At 53.2% G+C, this 23363-nt stretch overlaps 1 protein-coding gene across 2 annotated transcripts in view; it reads right to left on the reverse strand.

Annotated features, from left to right (window-relative positions):
* Positions 1 to 1249: 1249 nt before the first annotated feature.
* LOC116955986 (Wilms tumor protein 1-interacting protein-like) overlaps positions 1250 to 23363 on the reverse strand; it is a 34437-nt gene continuing 12323 nt past the window's right edge. Inside the window, exons 3-9 of one of the 2 annotated variants that reach the window (XM_076053865.1) lie at positions 21934 to 22035; positions 9185 to 9252; positions 7904 to 7966; positions 7238 to 7368; positions 6343 to 6394; positions 5820 to 5888; positions 1250 to 5107 (exon numbers count right to left, since the gene is read on the reverse strand). In XM_076053865.1, the coding sequence (XP_075909980.1) occupies positions 4919 to 5107; positions 5820 to 5888; positions 6343 to 6394; positions 7238 to 7368; positions 7904 to 7966; positions 9185 to 9252; positions 21934 to 22035 (674 nt within the window). In that variant the 3' untranslated portion in view covers positions 1250 to 4918. Of the gene's footprint in view, positions 5108 to 5819; positions 5889 to 6342; positions 6395 to 7237; positions 7369 to 7903; positions 7967 to 9184; positions 9253 to 15752; positions 19524 to 21933; positions 22036 to 23363 lie in introns of those variants that run through there. The other variant, XM_076053866.1, reaches the window with a different exon arrangement.

The raw sequence follows: 23363 nt of genomic DNA on the forward strand, positions 1-23363 counted from the left end.
ACAGACGGAACCAGATCACGGATTTTATGTAATGTGTTGAAACGGACCTGGATCTTGTGTTTATTCAAGATTTTGGAGATCTTTTTTGTGATCCCCGCAATGTAGGGTAAAGTGATGGTCTTGAAAGGCTCCTCAAGAGGGTCCTTCTTCATGGTTTGAGTGATAGCTTTGCGGATTGTATAGTCGGAGTAACCATTAGCCTTAAGAGCTTGGTGTACGTGCTTGAGTTCACTGCCTATGTGTTCCTGGTCGGATATGCATTGGGCTCTATGATACAGAGTCTTGATGAGATAATTCTTCTGTGATGGATGGTGGTGGGAATCCGGTTTCAGATAAGCATCCGTATGGGTAGCTTATTATTTTATTGTTTCCCTTCAACGTGACTTTACTGAAAGAGCTAAGAATATGAATTACTGCAGTCACGAAAGCTTTAAATAAAAAAATAAAACCTAAGTTCATAGTTTTATCAGCTTCGTTTCTATACCTCAAGTTACCAGCGGGTCCGGCATGCGACGTCGTTGCTCCCGCGGCTCGCTCGATTGCGGTGACTCACGCCGTCGCTGTCAACAAATCCGCGTGCACGTTTTAAGTGCTGATCTGGGTGACACGTCACCAGCCATGATCTATCCACCGCTGGATGTACAGTGCAAAGCATTATTACCATTCGCGCATTAAATACTGCCCTGCTGTAAACATTGGCACGTGGTTAAAACCCCTGGGCCTAAAGTTGGTTCAACGTTCTACGTTTACCTGGGCTGCCCCCTCTCCTCCGCAAAACCTTGAATGTACATACGTAGCGACTTCTTTCGCACCGTACGTAGCCAACCGTGCTAATCGGAGGTGCGGGGGGGGGGACAACAAACTAAACACAAGAAGCAGTTCTAAAGAAATTAGCTTGTCAATCTAGATGATGATTTGAAAGTGCATAGCTCCAGCGGCTTCTTAATATCGGAAGGAAGAGCGTTCCAGACGGCCGCGGAAGCGCATCCGAAAGCGCCGCACGATGCGGTGACCACCGTCTTTGTTCGACGGTTAGCCAAAAGCCGCTGCCGCCGCTGCTGCCGCCGCTGCTGCCGCTGCTGCTGCTGCGAGGATGACCCCGGAGTCCGCGTGATGATGGTTTATCCTCCTTGACGAGATCGGCAGCAAGGCATCGCCGTTTAATTTTGCGGCAAGCACTTTGCGCGTGCCGGCTTAACCGCCAGCGCCGTGGGCGAATACAAATCTCAGGCGACAGGTGGGCACAGGGCAAGGTACCAAAAAACAAACAGATAAATACTTTACTGGTTTGCAATGATCGGTCGCGACCAGTCGCGCGATACATCTCCGTGACCGAGCGCGGCGGGCTCCGTAAACACAGCGAACGCGTTCGGCAAACCCAGCCGTGGACGAGCACGCTCAGCTGGGCCCCCTCGGCGTCCCTCTCTCACTCTCTCTCGCTCTCGCTCGCTGGCACGCGCAAACCCGCGCGCTCACGCGCCCCAGCCACGCACGCACTCCCCCGCACGCCAAGGCGGGCAAAGGCTGGCGCCCGCCGTCACCGGCAACGCATTTACTGCGGGGCGACCCGGGTTGGAACGGCTGATGCTGCGACGTCGAATCGCAAGCGCGGTCTGCCGTTGATTGCAGCATCCTCGTGGCGCAAGGCAATCACGAAGGCGCTGCTGGGTCTCACTTGGTGAGTAAAGATGCGTTTTTTTTTTACTACCGGAATTAATTTTGCGGGTCAATTTTTTGTTTCTTCTTCTTCCAAAAATTGGATCCCGATTGTGGGCACACGTGATCTCCTCTCTTTCGAAACGTCACGGGCGTCTTTTGACGTCCAACGTGACGCGGACGGGCGTGCGGTGGGGGTCACGGTTAATACACCTGCACGCGGTATTGACCAGGTTGGTTCACACAGGGCCTCCGTTGCAGAGCGGCCAATGAGCAGCTTTGTTGCAAACTCTGTATTGAGCGGCGGTTGGTCGACTACCTTTGGGCAGTCACGTGACCTCTCCACCTGTGGTTCTGATTGGAAGCTGCTCGTTTCGTGTGCCAGTGTGAAACCTGGCATCGTTTGAAGTGTGGATTTCGAGGTCATGAAGCCCTTCAGTAGCCTCTGTCGGTGGTTGTACTCGAATTGAACAGGTGGGTTTTGCCCCTCCAAAACACCGGTGTGCTTTACTAGAAACGAATTGGCATGTTTTGTTTACGTGACAAACCTTGCTAATTGGCTGTGTCGAGTGGTGGCGGGTTTAGCAACACGTTTATATTTACTCCATCTAACCCAAAAAACTTTTATTGTGGTTTGGTTGGGCCGTCAGTGATGTTGCCCGTGAGGCGGTGGCGCGCAGAGGCGGGGGGGGCAGTTGTTGGATGGTGCGATCGATGGTTTGGCACCACCGCAGTGACATTGGAACCTGACATTCCCATTTGTCTACTCGAGGGGGTGGGCAGCAGCTATCGCATTGGTCCAGATTTGGGCAACTTTAGACTTAAAAAAAAATGTTAATTACAAAACAAAATTCGCCACAGCAACCATTGTTGCCGCCATTGCGCTAACATTGCACTTTCGCATACCATGGCCTTCGATCTTACCCAGGCTGCGTTCGAAGGGCAGCACGCAGCGCTCCGGAGCGCATTTGTTTTGTCGTCTCTTGAACGGCCCTCTGTGAGCAGCATCCCAGAGCGCACCGTCGTACAACAGCAGCCAACGGGTTCGCGGAGCCGCCTCCGAATGAGCGTCGTTTTTAGGTGGGCCGAGTCACAACCCAGCCAATGGAAGAAGGCGATTGGCCTGGGCTCGCGGGGGGGGGGGGGTTGCGCGTGCGCTCATTGGCCGAGCCTGCGCGTGACGTCACAACGCAGCGGCTCGTTAAAGAGCGCCGCACGGCAGCGCCAACGCAAGGGCGCTCTGCCCGCCGACCGCAACCCCCCCCCCCCTTTGTTCGCGTTCCCTCGCCTTAACAGCTCTGCTTCAGTAGGTGCCATTACAAATAAGAGCCTTGTGTATATATAAAAAAATATATATAAAATACTAGACCTGGGATAAACGGTCACAATTTGGGGGCGGGGCGGGGAGGCGCCATTTGATTCAAGAAGCGATTCTTTTGCGTTCACTTTTCACCGTCTCGTTTGTCAGCGTTTCCCATTTCGTCCCGTCCCATTTTGTGCGAGCGTCAGTTCGCCCCGGTCCGAAGGGTCAAAGGGGACGACACGGAGCAGCGGCGCTTCCTTGGACGCCTCCGCGACTCCATCGTCCCTCCCTCAAACCCCCGACCATTCCGATGCCCTGCTGCGGTCTAGCCACGAAACGGGGACGTCCCCGGTGGCAGCTGTCCCTGTGCGGCACTGGGTGCTCGCAGCAACGGGGGCGGGGCAGGGGGTCGACGCTGCGAATAATTTTTGCGATAAATGTATCAACTGTGGCAAAATTGGTGTAAACGTGAGGCTGTGGTATAATTTTCATGGATGGGAATCTATTCTAAACTATTACATTTTTTTTATTTTAACAGGTAACACCCCACTGAGCCACATAGGTCTTTTGCAGAAGCCAAATGATAGCTCAACGAAGTGGCTTGTTATCATCACGTGAAAATATATACCGGCCAAATAAATTGATTCTAAATGTGGAGGGAAACACCAGAGGACCCGAAGAAAAATCCACGCTAACCACAGGGAAAGAGAGAATCTCCAAATATACAGCAGGTGTCAGGGTCGGGATCGAACCCACGACCTCCTGCGTACCAGGCGAGGCAGTTAATATCTCCTAGCCACCGAGACGCTAACTACAATTCTGTGCACATATCGAGAGCGTAAGAATCGGACTTCGAGAAAAATAATTTGCGCCGTTACTTAAATCAAACGTCAGCCGCCCCCCCCCCCCATTCAACCCCCCCACCCTCACGTGGTGAAGATGGGAGTCACAGGACGGAGTGAGGACGTAGGAGGGAGAGGTGAGAGGGGTGATGATGGTGGATGGGTGGGTGGGGTGGATTAAGTGCTTCATGTCAACGATAGTGCTGCCACGTCGCGCGGGCTTGATAATAATTACAACAGCGACGACGACGACGACGATAATAATAATTATACACGTATTATAATAACAATAAGGTTCTACGGAATGTACGAGGAACGTTCATCGCTACGTGGATTTGCTCTTGCCTGGAGCTGCGTAAGCAACTTGGCAGACAGCAAGTAGGGGAGAAGAGGTGGCCAACGTGAAGGAGTGTTTGTGTGCGTGTGCTCGCTCACAGCACTTGCCCCCAACGGTCTATTAAGGCTATACGGGCGATCTTTGCTTTGTGCGTGTAAGGAGCGGTGGCGCAGCGGTTAGCGCACTGCGCTACGAACCGGAGTTCGATTCGCGCTGACGGCCAACACCGGTCATGATTATCTGAACCGGTTCTGGGCCTCCCCTAGGTCGACTCGGCCTTTAAATGAGCGGACGCTGTCGCGTGTAAACGTCGGCGCACTGGGCGCACGTGGTGCTGGCCACACCATCCCCTTGTGCGCCGTGCCCGGCCTTAATAGCTGCTGCTCGCTAACAGGCACTTGGACCCAATATGTCTGTTTAAGACTACACGGGGGATCTTTGTCTTTGTGTTGTAGCTGCGAGTGAGCGCGTCTATCTACGCGTGCCTGTGTGTGCGCTGCCAGCAGTAGTGTGATGCAGTGGTTCACACGCACAGCGACACAAACCCAGCAAAACGGGGTTCGATTCCCAGCCAGGGTCCGACACCCAGCCAGGGTCTGACATCCAGCCAGGGTTTGATACCGAGCCGTTGTGGCCTAAACCGGCGCTCGTGGCTCTGCAATTCTGCACGGCCGGGCGGCGGCCGGGGTGGTGGGGTAGGGGGTGGTGGGGTAGGGGTTGTGGGGTAGGGGGTTGTGGGGTAGGGGGTGGTGGATCTTCGTGAACGGTCGCTGCGGGACTTCAGAACTCGGTGGCGGGAAGGTGGAGTCTCGGCGCGAGCCGTGCGGTGCTGTCGGCGGTGCCCGGCACCACCACCACCAGCTGCTGCTGCTGCTGCAAGCGCCGCACGTGGCACGGGTGGCACAGGAGGTGTCCCGCCAGGGGGTAGCAGCGCCGGGTGGAGCCGTCGTTGAGTGGCAGCCCGCAGTCCTGGGTGGTGGGGGGAGGGGGTTGGGGGTTAGGAGGTCGGTGAGGGGTGGGGGACGGTTGAGTTAGGGGGTGTGGGGTACGTGGGGGTCACGGGGTCAGAGATGCGGGAGAGGCGGTGGCGGGCAACGGGAGCCGCGAGGGGTGCCGTGCTGGCTAGGAGATGTTAACTCCCTCGCCTGGTCTGCAGGAGTTCGTGGGTTTGATCGCGACCCTGACGCCTGCTGTATATTTCCCGTGGTCACATGGATTTTTCTCCGGGTCTGCCCGTTTTTCCGTCCACATTTAGAATCAACATCACGCGTTCGGAGTATTTGGCTGATGATAGTCCACTTCCTTGAGCTATCATTTGTGATCGCAATATCGCTTCTGAAAAAGAGCTGTATAGCTCAGTGGGGCCTTAACCTGGTAAAATAAAAACTAGTTTAAAGTTTAACTCAAACTCGCTAAACTCCAAATCGGCAGGTCACGAGGTCAAATCCCGACAGGAGAGCGAGCTCAGGGCATCGCGCATTGAGGGCTAAAGATCGCTGTGTGGGATCTCAAACAGTGATTGACCCGATGTGGACTTTCCTTGGACTGTGAGATGAAGAAAAGAGTGAAGGGGCGAGCGAGGAGACAGAAACGCTTCAAATTGTGCTTTTGGCCACCCGGCGCTCTGCTCATCGTTAATAATAATTTAAAAAATCTAACTCGAGGTGAGGAGCTCTCTCACCTCGCAGTGGTAGCACTCCACGTGGTAGTCTCTGTCCATGGACACCACCCGGATCGTCTCCTCCGTGCCCTGGACGCGCAAAGACAAAGATTTACCCCCTGTGCCTTGCCATGTAGCCTCAACAGCCTGTCGGGGCAAGTGCCGTTAGCGAGCAGCAGCAGCAGCATCAACAGCAGCAGCAGCATCAACAGCAGCAGCAGCATCAACAGCAGCATCAACAGCAGCAGCAGCGGTGGCGGCAGCAGCACCTACAGTGGCTGGCGCTGCGCGCGTTGTGAGTGCGGTGGGCGCGGTGAGCGGCGAGCGGTGAGCAGCAATTGGTGAGTACCAAGCCATGAGCGGTGAACGCGGTGCGGTGAGCGGCAAGCGGTGAGCGGCGAGCGGTGAGCGGTGAGTGCCAAGCCGTGAGCGGTGAGCGCGGTGCGGTGAGTGGCGAGTGGTGAGCGGGTGAGTGCCAAGCCGTGAGCGGTGAGCGCGGTGCGGTGAGCGGCGAGCGGTGAGCGGTGAGTGCGGTGGATCTCACCTGAGCGGGGAGGATGGGCCCGCCGCAGGCCGCACACTTAGGGGCGAAGGCCCTGTTGGAACAATAGGGGTAGCAAGCGGCAGCAGCAGCAACAGCAGCAGCGGATGTTGTTCGTCGTCATCGTCACGCTCGGTCGTGATCTATGCACTGCTGGACGCGGGCCTCGCCAGGCCGCGTCTCGCAGTCTCAGCGACGCAACAATCCGCGTCGAGGATTCAGCCCACTGGCTGGTTTCATCGTTCCATCTCCACGGTGGGATGGCCTCTCCAGCGCACTCCCTGGCCGGTGTTTGGGGTAGCGCATGCGGGCGTGGTGCCGGCCACCCACCCACCCCCCTTGTGTGCCGTGCCGGCCTTCACAGGTGATGCCTAACAGCACTTTCTCCAAAAGTTTGTTAAGGCTATTTGGAGAGCGGTGGTGTAGTGGTTAGCGCACTGCGCTATGAACCTGGTCACCCGAGTTCGATTCCCGCTCACGGCCAACACCGGTGACAATTATTTGAACCGGTCACAGGTTGACTCAGCCTCAAAGGAGTACCTGGCGCGGTGTGTAAATTTCACCACCGGCGGAGCCAAAGGCGGCCGGATGCGGTGCTGGCCACCCACCCCCTCGTGTGCCGTGGCGGACCTCATAGGTGCTCCCTAACAGCACTCTGCCCCTATATTCTGTGAAAGGCTATACGGGGGATCTTTGTCTTCGATAGGGCATGCTGGTTCCAGTGGTGTAATGGAAGACGTTACTAGTGGTGTGAGTGTACATAGGTGGTGGGAGTGCGAGCTGGCACTGGTGGCAGTGCTGGTATGGGGGTAGTGTAGGTACCGGTGGTAGTGTGGGTACCGGTGAGAGTGTAGGTACCGGTGGGAGTGTGGGTACCGGTGGTAGTGCGGGCCGGTACCGGTGGTAGTCCCGCACGCAGTAGATCTTGTTGGCGACGTCGACGGTGAAGGGAACGCCGTCCAGGCACTCGTTGCACACGACGCAGCGGAAACATCCCGGGTGGTAGGCCCGACCCAGCGCCTGTAGGATCTGCGAGGGCCACGCGGGCATTCGATTGGGGGGGGGGGGTGGGGGCGAAACATCGGACGACGCGTGGCACGACCCGCAGTTACGCTCGCGCAATACACTAGTGACACACACGCAACACAAGCACGCAACACGCGCTCATGAACAGTCCGATCCACAGGCTGGCACACACAACGCCAAAGATCCCCCCTGGGGCAGCGAGGAAGCAGCACCTATGAAGGTCGGCACGGCGCACGAGGGGGCGGGTGGCCAGCACCACGCCAGGCCGCCTTTGTCTCCCCGCCGGCGATGTTTACTACGCACGGCACACCGGGTACTCATTTGTGGCCGAGTCGACCTAGGGCGAGGCCCACGACGGGTCCGGATAATTTAATTATTATTATATATAATTATAATATAATTAATCGTCACCGGCGTTGGCCGTGAACGGGAATCGAACTCGGGGTCGCCGGGTTCGTAGCGCGGCGCGCTAACCGCTGCGCCACCGCTCCCCCCCACTCCACACACCTGGCCCCCCACCCCCCGACCCACTGCTCACCATCTCCATGACGAGGTGTCCGCACACAAAGCACTTCTCCGCCGACTGCTGGAAGCCCGAGTACTGCGCGGAGTGGGAGGCACGCGGCACGCGCTCGGTCAGAGGGGCGGGGCGGGGGGGGGGCGGAGTCAAGCAATGACGTGGAGACGCCGCAACGACGCGGAGACACCGCAACGACGCGCTTGAGTTAGTGGCCACCGGTGTGCTTCAGTGTGTATAGTGGTACACATCGGTGTTTACACTGGTGTTTACACACCGATGTGTTTACACACTGATGTGTTTACACACCGGTGTGTTTACACCACTCCCTTGCACCGGTGTTTACACTGGTGTGCAGCAGTGTGATGTTTACACCAGTCGTGTGTACACACCGCACTGTTGTACACCAGTGTAAACACCGGTGTATACATGTTTCACCGCTTAGCACGGTTACTAAGTTCAAGATATATACGGTATATTTTAAAATAAAAATGTATGTTTTTTGGCAAACTTTTTAATTAAAAAAAATATACAATTGTCGTGGTCGCAGGATTTGGGTGGGATGGGCGGGAGTGCAATAATCACCCCTCAATGTCTGCTCCACTCCCCTTGCATCGACCAGGGAGAGTGTCCTATTGCTCGGGCCTAAATACGTCTCGGTTAAATGCTAAAACTAGAAACTATTTTCTATGTTACCAGGTAAGGCCCCACTGAGCTCAGTAGCTCTTTTTTCAGAAGCGGCCGCCTGGCTACCCCAAGTGATAGCTCAAGGTCATCAACGTCATCACCATGTGGAAATTTCTAGCAGCCAAGTAATCTAAACGCGTGATGTTGATTTCGCGGGGAGAAGACACAAACTCCAAATGTTACAACAGGTGCCAGGGTCGGGATCGAACCCATGCCCTCCTGCATACTAGGCGAGGTAGATTCTAAAATGTGGAGGGAAAAGCCGGAGCATAAACCACTTCGTTGGGCTATCATTTGTGATAGCCAGGTCGCTTCTGTAAACATCTCGCCACTGTGATATGATGAGAGAGACACAAACTCAAGATATACAACAGGTGTCAGGGTCGGGATCGAACCCACGACCTCCTTTATAGCAGGCGAGGTAGTTAACATCTCGCCCAAATATCTACTCGACCCTGCAGGTGTTTGGGGAAGCCAGGGGGATGAGGAATATCCAGTAATCATGGAACGTTACGACTAACGTTGGCCCAACGTTCGCCCATTGGTTTCAACCACGTGCCAACGTCGGCCCAACGTTGGCACGTTTACTGGGCAACAGGCCGTGGCTGCCCTTACCAGGTAGTCCTCCTCGCAGTACGCCCGGCCGTGCACGCTGTAAAACGCCTTCCCTCGCAGAGCACGTCCTGTGGGATTCACACGCACACGCAACCGTGTTTATGAACTGTGTATACGCCTTGCAAGCATGTTGAACTTCGTTTGCACCATACGTCGCCAATCGTGCTAATTGGAGTCGCGGGGGAAGGACCACAAACTAAATACAAAATAAGTTCTAAAGAAATGGGTCTCTGTGTGTGTCTATGTGTCTCTGTGTGAGTCTATGGGTCTCTGTATGAGTCTGTGGGTCTCTGTGTGAGTCTGTGTGTCTTTGTGTGAGTATATGGGTCTCTTTGTGAGTCTATGGGTCTCTGCGTGAATCTATGGGTCTCTATGTTGTGAGTCTGTGGGTCTTTGTGTGAGTATATGGGTCTCTGTGTGAGTCTATGGGTCTCTGTATGAGTCTGTGGGTCTCTGTGTGAGTCTGTGGGGCTTTGTGTGAGTATATGGGTCACTGTGTGAGTCTATGGGCCTCTGTGTGAGTCTCTGTGTGAGTCTATGGGCCTCTGTGTGAGTATGTGGGTCTCTGTGTGAGTCTATGGGTCTCTGTGTGAGTATATGGGTGTCTGTGTGAGTCTATGGATATTTGTGAGAGTCTATGTGTCTCTGTGTGAGTCTGAGTCTCTGTGTGAGTCTGTGGGTCTCTATGTGAGTCTATGGATATCTGTGTGAGTCTATGTATGTTGAACCTCTTTCGCACCGTACGTAGCCAACCGTGCTTATCAGAGGTGTGTGGGGAAAGGATAATAAACTAAACAACTCTCCACTCGTATAATCTATATCCATCGTACAGTTCCGGATGATCCTCGTAGCAAAAATGGCTACAAATGTAGTAGTAGCTACGGGCCCCGCACTTTCAAGTGCCCCGCGCTAAATACTTTCAAGCTACCAACTCCGGTTCGGCGATTCTGCACTTGCTCTATTACTATAGTACTATACTGCCTTCGACTTTTACGAACAAACCGGGTGTTTAAGGTGAGCGATTTGTCGTATTATCTGGCTGTATAGCAAATGAAAAAATACAATTACTTTACTATGCGAGTAAAAAAATTAGTATCTTAATATATTTTTCATCAAGGGCCCCTTTATAACATCATGCTACAGGCCCCGCACTCGCTTCATCCGGCACTGCCATCGTATATGCACACGCGCGATGCGACGCGTGGATTGCGCACGAAATCATCGATGCCATCCTCGTTGGACAGCGCCTTGCGCAGCGGAGATGTTTGCTTCCTCTGGTACGCGTCTGCGTGTGTGTGTACGTGTGTGTGTGTATACGTGTGTGTGTACGTGTGTGTGTACGTGTGTGAACGTGTGTGTATGTGTGTTGGTACGTGTGTGTACGTGTGTGTGTACGTGTATGTGTACGTGTGTGTATACGTGTGTGTGTACGTGTGTGTACGTGTGTGTGCGTGTACGTGTGTGTGTGTATGTGTGTGTCCAGCAAAACAACCCCCTACCTCCTCGCGGTACCGGACGGGCAACTCTGTCGTGAACAGTGCTGTGGGGGGAGGTCCAATTCCGATTGGCTCCTCCCCTCATGGCGTCTGTGACCACCACAGTGGCTAAACGGGAGCTCTAGATGGGTGCGAGGGGCTGGTAACCCCTCCACCTTAAAAAAATTACCACTAAACCACGTATAAAATATCTAACTAATAAGCTTGTGCCGGAGGCACCGGGGGGACAGGCGTCTATGACGTCTCCTGGCCAAACCCCAATTGGCAGAGCCAGGAGATTGAATCTCTAACCTCGGGGCTCCTCCAGAAACAACGAAAAGCCACTATGTGTGGCCACGTGGAATGTTCGAATGCTCACTGCGGAGGAGAGGCTGCCACTCCTCTGTCAGGAGCTGGACCGGTACCACCTGGATCTCTGTGGCATTCAGGAGGTCCGGTGGACCGGTTATGGCTCCTGTCATCATGAGGGGTGGACAGTCCTCTACTCAGGGCAGCAGACTGTCAAACAACAGGGTGTGGCTCTTCTTATGAACAAAAGAATGAAGGGGGCGTGGGAGCGTAGGCGGTGAGGTGTGGGAAGCTGTAAGCCCCAGGCTACTTTGGGCTCGCCTTCCCATCAATCGGAAGCGAGGAGTGGTGGTCGTGGTTACTTATGCCCCCACCGAAGGCGAACATCCGTGGAAGGATGCAGGCAAAGCCGATTAGTGAGATGCCTTCTATGACCTCCTGTCACAGGTGCTGGCTAAAGTGGCCCCTCGGGATAGAGTCATCTTGTTGGGTGACTTCAATGCCCGAGTGGGTCATGATGCTGGCACCTGGTTTGGAGTGATTGGCGGGGCCAGATCAGCTCAATAACAACGGTAGGAGGCTGCTAGATTTTTGTGCAGCCCATGGGCTTGTAATTACCAACACGCTGTTCCGGCATCAGCGCATCCACACAACATCATGGATGCATGCCGGGTCCAAGCAAGAACATCTGCTGGACTACATTGTGATGGACCAGCGGATGCGAGCCCATGTCCTTGACACCAGGACCTACCGTGGAGCTGATCTGCCCTCTGACCATCGACTTGTCATCTGTAAGATGCACCTGCCATTCTTCCGCTCCGGTGGTGGGTGTACACCCAGGACCCCATTCCAACCTAAAGTGGCCTGGCCTCAGTTATCTGATGAAAGTTGCAAGCGAGAATTCCATCATCGCCTGCGGCTGCGGTTGGCATCGTCTCCCACTCCTCCGGATGTCGAGGGTAAATGGGCGAGGTTTAGGACTGTCACTCATGCAGCTGTATTGCCTGCATTGGGTATGCGGTCCAGACCTCCCCAGAGACCCTGGCTGACAGAGGAGGTGTTCAGGATAGTTGAGAAAAAGCGACAGGCCCACTATCATCAGCTACAGAATCCCACATCAGAGAATGAGGAGGCTTACCGCAGCCTTCGCTCGGAGTTTCGGAGAGCCATGAGGTGCTGCAAGGATGGGTGGTGGTCGCGGGTTGCTGAGGAGATGAGTCTGCCTCAGTGGCCCGCGATCACAAATCTCTATTTAACTCCAAAAAAGTAACCTGCAGCGCCACACCTGTTATCATCATTAGGGGAAAAAACGGTGATCCAATCTCCGACCCCCAGGAACAGGTTTGTAGATTTGCTGAGCATTTTTGTGAGGTCCTGGGGGAGGGAAAATCCCTCAGCCAGGAAAACATCGTGGCACAAAGTGAGGATGACCCTGCTGAGGCTGCGGTGCCTCAAATATTGGAAGAAGTCACCCCCTGTGAGTGGCTGGCTGAGGTGCCATCTGTTGAGGATATACTGAAGGCGATCCGGAGTCTGAGACCAGGAAAGGCAGTGGGCAGAGATGATCTCTCAAGCGAAATGCTGAGGGAGGGTTGCATTTGTGCACAGACTGCCCTATATGACATCATAACAACAGTCTGGACCACTGGACAGGTTCCGCAGGATTGGAAGGATGCCCTGGTGGTCCCCCTCTTTAAGAAGGGGGACTGCACAGACTGTACAACTACAGGGGCATCTCACTCCTCAGTGTGCCGGGAAAGGTCTTGGCAAGGATTATTTAACATCGCCTTGCCAGGCACGCTTAGGAGAGGCTTGCGGAGCCCCAATGCGGTTTCAAGAAAGGGCGGTCCTGCACAGATGCTATATTTTTCTGTCCGTCTGCTACAACAGAGATGTAGGGAATTCCAGCAAGACCTACATCTCTGCTTTATTGACCTGGTCAAGGCCTATGATACCATCAGTAGGCCTGGGCTCTGGGTTGTTCTTCGTGCTTTTGGAGTACCTGACCCTCTGCTCACGATCATTAAGGACCTTCATGATGGTGAGCGGGCCCGGGTAAAACTACGTGGCCGGGAGTCAGAGCAATCCCCAGTACACCTTGGGGTGCGACAGGGATGTCCTCTGGCTCCCACATTATTTAACATCTATTTTGACCACATAGTTCGTGAGGCCTTCAATAGCTGTACCGGGGGAATCTCCATATGGTACAGATATAATGGGAGGCTGATCGATGCCCGGGTGCGGTCAAGGGATGGCTCCCTATTGCTCAACCACGTTATGTATGCCGATGATTTGGTAATAACTGTTCATTCAGAGGAGGAGTTGGAGACGCTGCTGCTGAGACTGGAGCGTGCCACTAAGAGATGGGGCCTTACCATCAGCCCCACCAAAACTAAGCACCTGCCTGGGTATTTTGTACCATCAGACACTCCACCCCCACAACTCCCAATCGGTGATGGGGCAGTTGTGGAGAGAGTGGAGAGTTTCCCATACCTGGCAGTGTGCTCATGACCGGCTCCAGTTTAACAGCAGAGGTCTCACTCCGAATCAGTCGAGCGACATTATCTTTTCATCGGTTGCGTAACGCTGTGTGGAAGCTACCTGGTCTGTCGCTCCGCACTAAGCTTCAGGTCTTCACGGCCACGGTCATTCCCTCCCTTCTCTATGCTTGCGAAACTTGGACCCCCCTAATGGAACATCTTCGCCGGTTAGAAACGTTTAGGCTGGCCTGCCTACGATCCATCCTGGGTTTAACCAGGCTGGATTGTGTGAGGAGCTCACAAATCCTTGAAAGATCTGGGCACGGTCCCATCGGTGAGCTCCTCCGGCAGGCAAGGCTGCGTTGGCTGGGTCATGTAGCCCGCATGCCCAGCCACCGCATGCCGAAACAGCTTTTGTTCGGCCGGATCGAGGGGGCTAAACGGGCGCGGCACGGGCTAGAGAAGAGATGGAGTGACGTGGTACAGGAGGACGTGGAGCTGAGTGGACTTGCCGATGACTGGTACCAGCGGTGTCAAGATCGGCCTCTGTGGAGGAGGCTCGTGAAGGACGCTACTGGGCAGTTGGAGGCAGTCGCCCTCCAACAACAACGGAGGGCGGAGGAGCGACGCTCACAACAACGAGCAGAGCGCCGGGTGGATAAAGCACAGCAGGTTGCCACAGTAGGGGGCACAGGTGGTGCATCAGCCAGTCATCTCAGTCAGTCGACCCGTGGCACCTGGGTCTGCCCCGTGACCTCCTGCCAGCGGGCGTTCGACACTCCACGTGGCCTCAAGGTGCACATGGCCTGGCACAAGCGTCGTGGTGACGTCACCGCCACTTCGTGGCGAATGGCGGCTGTTGTTGTTTGCGTGTGTGTACGTGTGTATACGTGTGTGTGTGTACGTGTCTATACGTGTGTGTGTACGTGTGTATACGTGTGTGTACATGTGTACATGTGTGTGTACGTGTGTATGTGTGTGTATGTATGTGTGTGTACGTGTGTGTGTGTGTGCGTGTGTATACGTGTGTGTACGTGTGTACGTGTGTGTATACGTGTGTGTGTACGTGTGTGTGTGTACGTGTGTGTATACGTGTGTACGTGTGTGTGTGTACGTGTGTATACGTGTGTGTACGTGTGTATACGTGTGTGTACGTGTGTATACGTGTGTACGTGTGTATACGTGTGTACGTGTGTGTGTACGTGTGTATACGTGTGTGCACGTGTGTATACGTGTGTGTATACGTGTGTATACGTGTGTGTGTGTACGTGTGTATACGTGTGTATACGTGTGTGTATACGTGTGTATACGTGTGTGTGTACGTGTATACGTGTGTGTACGTGTGTATACGTGTGTGTATACGTGTGTGTACGTGTGTATACGTGTATACGTGTGTGTATACGTGTGTATACGTGTGTGTATACGTGTGTGTGTGTACGTGTGTGTATACGTGTGTATACGTGTGTATACGTGTGTGTGTATACGTGTGTGTGTACGTGTGTGTGTGTACGTGTGTGGGGAGCGGTAGTGTAGCGGTTAGCGCGCTGCGCTATGAACCTGGCGAGCCGGGTTCGATTCCCGCTCACGGCCAACACCAGTGACGATTATCTGAACCGGTCCCGGGCCTCCCCTAGGTCGACTCAGCCTCAAATGAGTACCTGGTGCGGTGTGTAAACATCGCCACTAGGGAGACAAAGGCGGTCGGGCGTGGTGCTGGCCACCCACCCCCTCGTGTACCGTTCCGGCCTTCATAGGTGCTCGCTAACAGCACTTGCCCCTACAGTCTGTTAAGGCTATATGGGGGATCTTTGTCTTTGTGCGTGTGTGTACACGTGCGTGTGTGTACACGTGTAGCGGTTTTCGCGCTGCGCCACGAACCCGGCCCACAGAGTTCGATTCCTGGGCCACCCCCCTAGGTCGACTCAGCCTCAAATGTGTAACTGCTGCGGTGTTGTAACCATCGAGCACTGGGGAGACAAAGGCGGCCGGGCGTGGTGTTGGCCATCGACCCGCCTTCGCGTGCCGTGCCGGCGGCCTTCTAGGAGTTGCTGCTGCTGCTGCTCTCCGATAGAAACTTTGCCCCAAGATGTTGGTCGAGGCTCCGCGCCTCGACCAGCCCGCACTGATCGCAGTGCGGCCTCTCAACACGAGGTGGCGCAACACCCCTGCTTCTGCTCCCCCCACCGAGACACCCGCCCCCTCCCGCCCCTCCCGCCCCTCCCTCTATCTAAGTCTTCCCGTAGATCGAGTGAGCAGCAGCAGCAGCATGCCATACGCCTTGTAAGTTTCGGGGTGGTTTCGTACCGATCAAGGCTTCATCCATCCCTCCCCCGGTGGCTCCTGGGGGGGGGGGGGGGTGGGTTTACGATCTCAAACGACCATTGAGACCATTTGAATGCGGTTAAAATGTAATTGTAGTTCAATCTGAACGTAGTTCAATCTTAATGTAGTCCAATTTGAAGGTAGTTCAATCTTAATGTAGTTCAATCGTAATGTAGTCCAATTTGAACGTAGTTCAGTCTTAATGTAGTACAGTTTGAATGTAGTTCAATCTTAATGTAGTTCAGTCTTAATGTAGTCCAATTTGAATGTAGATCAATCTTAATGTTGTTCAACCACCGATCAATTCTCCACAAAGTGGTATTAATTTTATCGGCCCAGGATGGATGATTGGCTGAGTCAACTCGCAACCTTCGCATCGAGAGCCGCTCGCTCGTTACCGCTGAGCCAACCCGGCCGGGTTGCTTTGACTTTCCTGGTGGCTAGGAGATGTTAACTACCTCGCCTGGTGTACAGGAGGTCGTGGATTCGATCTCGACCCTGACGCCTGCGGTATATTTGGAGTTTGCGTGTCTCTCTCATCATCACGGTGGCTAGGAGATGTTAACTACCTTGCCTGGTGTGCAGGAGGTCGTGGGTTCGATCCTGATCCTGACGCCTGCTGCTGTATATTTGGAGTTTGCGTGTTTCTCTCATCATCATCATCATCACGGTGGCTAGGAGATGTTAACTACCTTGCTTGGTGTACAGGAGGTCGTGGTGTTCGATCCCGACCCTGACGCCTGCTTTATATGCGGAGTTTGCATCTTTCTCTCCCCGTGGTCGTGTGGATTATTCCTCCCATGTTTGAAATCAACATCGCGCATTATAGCATTCCGCTGCTGCTATACATTTCCAGGTGATAAGCCCAACTTCGTTGAGCTATCATTTGTGGCAAGAGCTCAGTTGGGGCCTTAAAATACAATGGCAGTATTTAGTAACAATAGTGACCCAGTAATCGTAAATGGTATCGCTCATTGTCGTTGGCACGCCACACGCGGTACTGATGGCACCATAATCGACGCACGCGTTGAGTTGACGGGGTGTTTGTTTGCATGTTCACGCAAGTACCGCGCGTGGTGAATGCAGCAACTTAATTCCTTGCAAAAGGTTTCTATTTGGTTTTAAACATCTTAACACACCTCCAGTTGCATTGCCAGATATGGTTATACCCTATTATGATACTTGCATCAATTTGGTGTTTGAACGTCTTAACACCTGTTTTATTCCCCGAAAGGGTAAAACCAATTAAATTTTTGTTCACATGTTTAGCTGAACTTCCCGTGCACTATTCCTCGATCAAACCTGCGTGACCGCCGGCTGCCGACTCGGTCCCGCGAGCCCGCCATCCGTGCGCCACCGCGTCATCGACAGGATTCCAGGCCATCGGCGTCAATCGCCATTTCATTTGAAACCGAAGGGATCTCGACGAGCTATGAAGCACTTTTTCACAGACGTCCAGTAAGGGGGTCCGGGGTGGGGGGATGGGGGTGGTCAGCGAGTTACAACAACAAACAAACAATACACTTCGGGGCAGCCCAGGAGGCACAGCCTAAGCGCGGCCACAAAGACCAAGAGCCATTGTGACCGCCGTCCGAGCGGTTGATGCATTCATCCCACCTGGGAGAGAAACGCAGACTCGACACCCTGCGAGATTTTTTCGTCCAACATCTCGCTGGGATGTGTCTTGTCTCGACCCCCCCCCCCCCCACAACACCCACAGTGGCTGTGCCCCAGCCCACTCCACCATGTCTAGGACCTCAAGGCTCCTCACACCCCTGTCAGGTGGCCCTTGAGTCCGGGACTTCCAGACATTCCTGGCCACCGCCGCGTTCATTAGTTCATTCATTAGTTAATTCATTAGTTAATTCGTTAGTTCATTCATTAGTTCATTCGTCGCGTTATAGCCGGCGGTGGGGCCCATCGCGCCCAACGGTGTGACCTCTTGCGACAGCGTTCGCGTAAACCGCTCTTCCTAGCCGTAACCCCGGTGTCTCGAAGGCTTTGTTTGACCCACGGATCACGGGGGGGGGGGGGGGGGGGGGTGGAGAGACCACAGAGGGCAGCGCCATTCCATCGAGGTTCGCTGCATCCAGTGATTTTGCTGTAACTGTTCCACCTGAAGATGGAAGCTTGTGTTGCCTCCGAAACGTCGTGATTTAATTGTTTTCTTTCATTTTGTTTTATTTTACGTACGTGACTTTACGGAATAAAACCAAAGAGCATAAGAATAGGGTTTATACCCTTTCTGGCAATACAACGGGAGGTGTTAAGAAGTTAAAACACCAAACAGAAACCTTTTGCAAGGAATCGTGTCCGCATTAAGGTGGGGGCCAACGTGCGCACAGAGCGAAGCCGCAGGCCGCCTCCCCCTCGAGTCGTGAGCTCTCGATCCCCCGGAGACCGGCCGCTGATGCGACGGTGACATTTCTGACGAAGGCGAAACCATTGGACGCCAAGGGGGGCGTCGTTGGCACCGCGTGTGAAAAGTACTGGCAGCCGATCCAAATCGGCTCGAAGCAATGTCCGGGCCTCCCCACCGTTACGACAACAAAAAACTGACGAAAACACAAAGAGTTCCCTCCCGAACCCCGTGTATCATCGGAACCAAGTAAGAGTCCGCCAGTCACTGCCGAGACCCCGAGACTTCCGGACCCCCGTCGTGCGGTGTCCCAGGCCCCAGAGCATTAACCCTGCCAGGAGTTGAAGGTGGCCAGTGCTCTACCCGTCGCCACATCTCGGATGGAGCACCCAAGCTCCCAGCTAACCTGTAGCTGCACTCGATGGAAGCGGTCGGGGGGTCGATCGACTCCAGTGCTCAGCGGTTCACTCCGGTCACTCGCTCGCCAGCGGTCAGTCGCCTCCTTATCACTCTTGTATCGCTACAGAGGCCGCATTGCGTTCACTAAGAACGTCTGGAACGCTCTTCCTGACGATATTCGGAAGCCACTGGAGCTATGCACTTTGAAATCATCATCGAGATTGACAGATTCCCTCCTTTAGAATTGCTTGTCGTGTGTTTAGTTTGTTGTCCTTCCCACGCACCTCCGATTGGCACGGTTGGCTACGTATGGTGCAAAAGAAGTTCAACATAATACACTCACACAGAGACCCATAGACTCACACAGAGGCCCACAGACTCACATAGAGACCCATTACTTTAGAACTGCATTTAGTGTGTTGCTTTGTTGTCCTTTCCCCGCACCTCTGATTGGCACGGTTGGCTACGTACGGTGCAAGATGAGTTCAGCATACGTACATGCATACTCTCTGGTTCTTTTGATGATGACCGGTGCTCACCTGATGACGGATGCTTGTGTTGCGACCGAAACGTCGTGTTTCTTTTATTTTATTTTCTACCTACATGGACTTTACCGAAAGAACCAGAGAGTGTGGATTCCTGCGGTCACGAAAACTTCAAATAAAGACGTACATACATTTCTAGATTTGAAGCTTCCGTGACTGCAAGGATTCATATTCTTTGTTTTTTTCGGTAAAGTCACGTAGGTAAAATATACAACAAACATAGACACAACTTCAACCGAGAGGATGGTTTCAAATTGAGCAACCATTGGAAAGATGTTATAAACCAAGTCAAACGCTAGCCGCCTTATAATTTTACAGCCATTTCCATTGCTCTCAGTAGGTTGCATGTCAAACTTTAGCTGCCTTATAATTGTACAGCCATTTACATTGCTTTCTAACAAAAATGGGGTTGTACTCGCCCCCGTGTAGCATGCCATCAAGCCCCCTGCAGCATAACAAAAGTTGGCTTAACTTAGCCCTCCACCCCACCAACGTCCATTTCTGGCTCCTCCTCCCCCCCCCCCCTTAACCTGTATATAATCCCGATCGTCTCAAGAGCTCCACCACTTGGCACAGCTATTCCCCTGTGACTGTTCCACCTGAAGACGGAAGCTTGTGTTGCCTCTAAAACGTCGTGATTTAATTTAGTTATTTTATTTTACCTACGTGACTTTACCGAAAAAAACAAAGGCTAGACGTACATACATATTCATAATATATGTATATACTTGGCCCATACATTCTTAGTCAGGGCCCGGCTCAGGCTTGGCTGGAGAGCGACGCTCAACTTGAGCCATGGCTCTTGAGCACGGTCCCAGCCAGGCTCGGCAATTCCACCAGCCGAGCCCGAGCTGAGCCACGGCTGAGCCGCTCACTCAGGGCCAGTGCTGGATGAAGCTAGTGCGGGGCCTGTAGCATGATGTTGTAAAGGGGCTCTAAATAAAAAAACCATAAATATTAAAACACACATTTTTTACTTGCACAGTAAAGTAAATTGTATTTTTTTCATTTGCTATACAGCCAGATAATACGACAAATCGCTAACCTTAAACACCCGGTCGTTCATAACAGTCGAAGGCGGTATAGTACTATAGTAATAGAGCAAGTGCAAAATCACTGAACCGGAGTTGATAGCTTGAAAGCGTTTAGCGCGGGGCTCTTGAAAGTGCGGGGCCCGTAGCTACTACTACATTTGTAGCCACATTTGATACGAGGATCATCCGGTAGTGTACGATGGATGTAGTTTTTTTGAGCGGAGAGTTAATTAGTTTGTTATCCTTTCCCCACGCACCTACAATAAGCACGGTTGGCTACGTACGGTGCGAAAGAGGTTCAACATACATAGACTCACACAGATATCCAGAGACTCACACAGACCCCCATAGACTCACACAGATATCCATACACTCACACAGAAACCCATAGATTCACACAGAGACCCATAGACTCTCACAGAGACCATAGACTCACACAGACACCCATATACTCACACAGAGACCCATAGACTCACAGAGAGACCCACAGACTCATACAGTACAGAGAGCCAGACTCACACAGAGACACAGACTCACACAGAGACACAGAGACTCACACAGAGGCCCATAGACTCACACAGAGACCCATAGACTCACACAGAGACCCATAGACTCACACAGAGACCCATAGACTCACAGAGAGCAAGTGCAGAATCACTGAACCGGAATCGATAGCTTGAAAGCATTTAGCGCGGGGCCCTTTAAAGTGCGGCGCCCGTAGCATTTGTAGACACTTTTGCTACGAGGATCATCCGGCACTGCTCAGGGCCGTAATATCCAATGGGCCACAGTAGTCACTGTGGCCAAGGGGCCTACGAAAACTAAAGGGCCTACGAAAAAAAATGTTGACCACGTCTTTGTTGTTTGTACAATAACAAAAATATTCCACCAAGGTATCTTCTTGAATAAATATATTTTTGTAGCAAGGATGGTGCACGGTGTATATACAAAGAGGCAGAATCATGTCAATGTCAAGCGAGATAAATTAACACCGGAGATGAACTTTTAGAGACTTTTTCATTGCAACATTAGCAATAACATCTCCACATGGTGTTTTTTGCACAATAGGGGGTTAGTGCAAGGGAAGACTAGGCGTCGCTGGCCTATGGTTGATCGGAGAAAGTTTTTGTTTGTTTAATCGGCTTCGAAAAGAGAACGCTCCCCTTCACAATTCGAAGTATCGCGTGAAACAAGCGGCTGACAGCGGCGCAAGTAGCTGCAGTACCGACCGTCGAAGGTTATCACTGAAGGCCTACGAAACAGAAGTACCTAGCGCCTACAAGAACCTTAACCCGGCCCTACGCTCGCTCGCCCGCTCGCTCTCGCGCCTTCGGAGGCTGCCGAGCGGCTTGAGGCTGCGCTGAGCCTGAGCCGTTAAGAGGACCGAGGCAGAGCCGAGCCTCGGCTCTGAAAACACCGCCCCTAGAGTCCCCGCACCACGGCTGAACTCCCGGTCCACTCGGCCAGGAGGCTGAGAAGAACGCTGGTGACCACCGCTTGTACTGTAGAGACCCCCCCCCCGGCCACCACTGCGAGGCCCCCACGTGCTGGGGGGGGGGTCCCCGGTGCCCATTGGACCCCCTGAGTGGTGTCCCCGTGATTGCCTCATGGGCAGTGGGGGGGGGGGGGCCCAGCCAAACTGGACACCTTTATTCATTTAGTTTCAGTAATTAAGATAAAAAATAAATGCGTTAATTACACGCACCTGCGATTTCTAATGTGATACAAAGCGACCCCCATGCCCCCCAAATTTAGGAGTCCAACTCCGCCTATACCCCCCTACCCCTTACCCCCCTACCCCCCGTGCCCGCCCGCCCGCAACTCACCGCACGAGAAGCAGGTGAAGCAGGAGGTGTGGTAGAGTCCGTCCATGGCCTGGCATGCTTGACCCGCACCGTACACCCCCGCGTTACACTTGACGCACATGCCTGGTGGGGGGGGGGGGGGGGTTGAGGGGGGGGGCTTGTAAGGTGAGGGCACAGTTGGTGCATTGGGCAGTCATCTCAGTCAGTCGACCCGTGGCACCACCTGGGTGTGACCCTCGTGACCTCCTGCTGCCGGCGGGCGTTCGACACTTCACGTGGCCTCAACGTGCACGTAGCCTGGCACAAGCGCCGTGGTTACATCGCCGCCACTTAGCGGCTAATGGCAGTTGTTGTTATTGTAAGATGAGAGACAAAGGCGGTCGGGCGGGCGGGCGTGTGTGTGTGTGCTGCCGGTCAACGATCCCACTCGCGTGTCACGGCTGGCTACGTGGCAGTGCGAAAGAAGTTCAACATGCGTGCGTGCGTGCGTTGCGAAGGTGCTGCTCGTGAACAGCGCTTGCCCCCAACATTCTGTTGAGGCTATACGGGGAGGGATCTTTGCCTCTTTGAAGTACAGTGAGGGAAAAAAGTATTTGATCCCCTTGCTGATTTTGTACGTTTGCCCGCTGACAAAGAAATGATCGGTCTATAATTTTAGTGGTAGGTTTATTTGAACAGTGAGAGACAGAATAACAACAAAAAAATCCAGAAAAACGCATGTCAAAAATGTTATAAATTGATTTGCATTTTAAGGAGGGAAATAAGTATTTGACCCCCTTTCAATCAGAAAGATTTCTGGCTCACAGGTGTCTTTTATACAGGTAACGAGCTGAGATTAGGAGCACACTCTTAAAGGGAGTGCTCCTAATTTCAGCTTGTTACCTGTATAAAAGACACCTGTCCACAGAAGCAATCAATCAATCAGATTCCAAACTCTCCACCATGGCCAAGACCAAACAGCTCTCCAAGGATGTCAGGGACAAGATTTTAGACCTACACAAGGCTGGAATGGGCTACAAGACCATTGCCAAGCAGCTTGGTGAGAAGGTGACAAAAGTTGGTGCGATTATTCGAAAATGGAAGAAACACAAAAGAACTGTCAATCTCCCTCGGCCTGGGGCTCCATGCAAGATCTCACCTCGTGGAGTTGCAATGATCATGAGAACGGTGAGGAATCAGCCCAGAACTACACGGGAGGATCTTGTCAATGATCTCAAGGCAGCTGGGACCATAGTCACCAAGAAAACAATTGGTAACACACTACGCCGTAAAGGACTGAAATCCTGCAGTGCCCGCAAGGTCTCCCTGCTCAAGAAAGCACATATACATGCCCGTCTGAAGTTTGCCAATGAACATCTGAATGATTCAGAGGACAACTGGGTGAAAGTGTTGTGGTCAGATGAGACCAAAATGGAGCTCTTTGGCATCAACTCAACTCGCCGTGTTTGGAG

This window comes from Petromyzon marinus, chromosome 63 (genome assembly GCF_048934315.1).
Source record: "Petromyzon marinus isolate PM22_M1 ecotype Great Lakes invasive population chromosome 63, UKy_Petmar_22M1.pri1.0, whole genome shotgun sequence".
Lineage (NCBI taxonomy): Eukaryota > Metazoa > Chordata > Hyperoartia > Petromyzontiformes > Petromyzontidae > Petromyzon > Petromyzon marinus.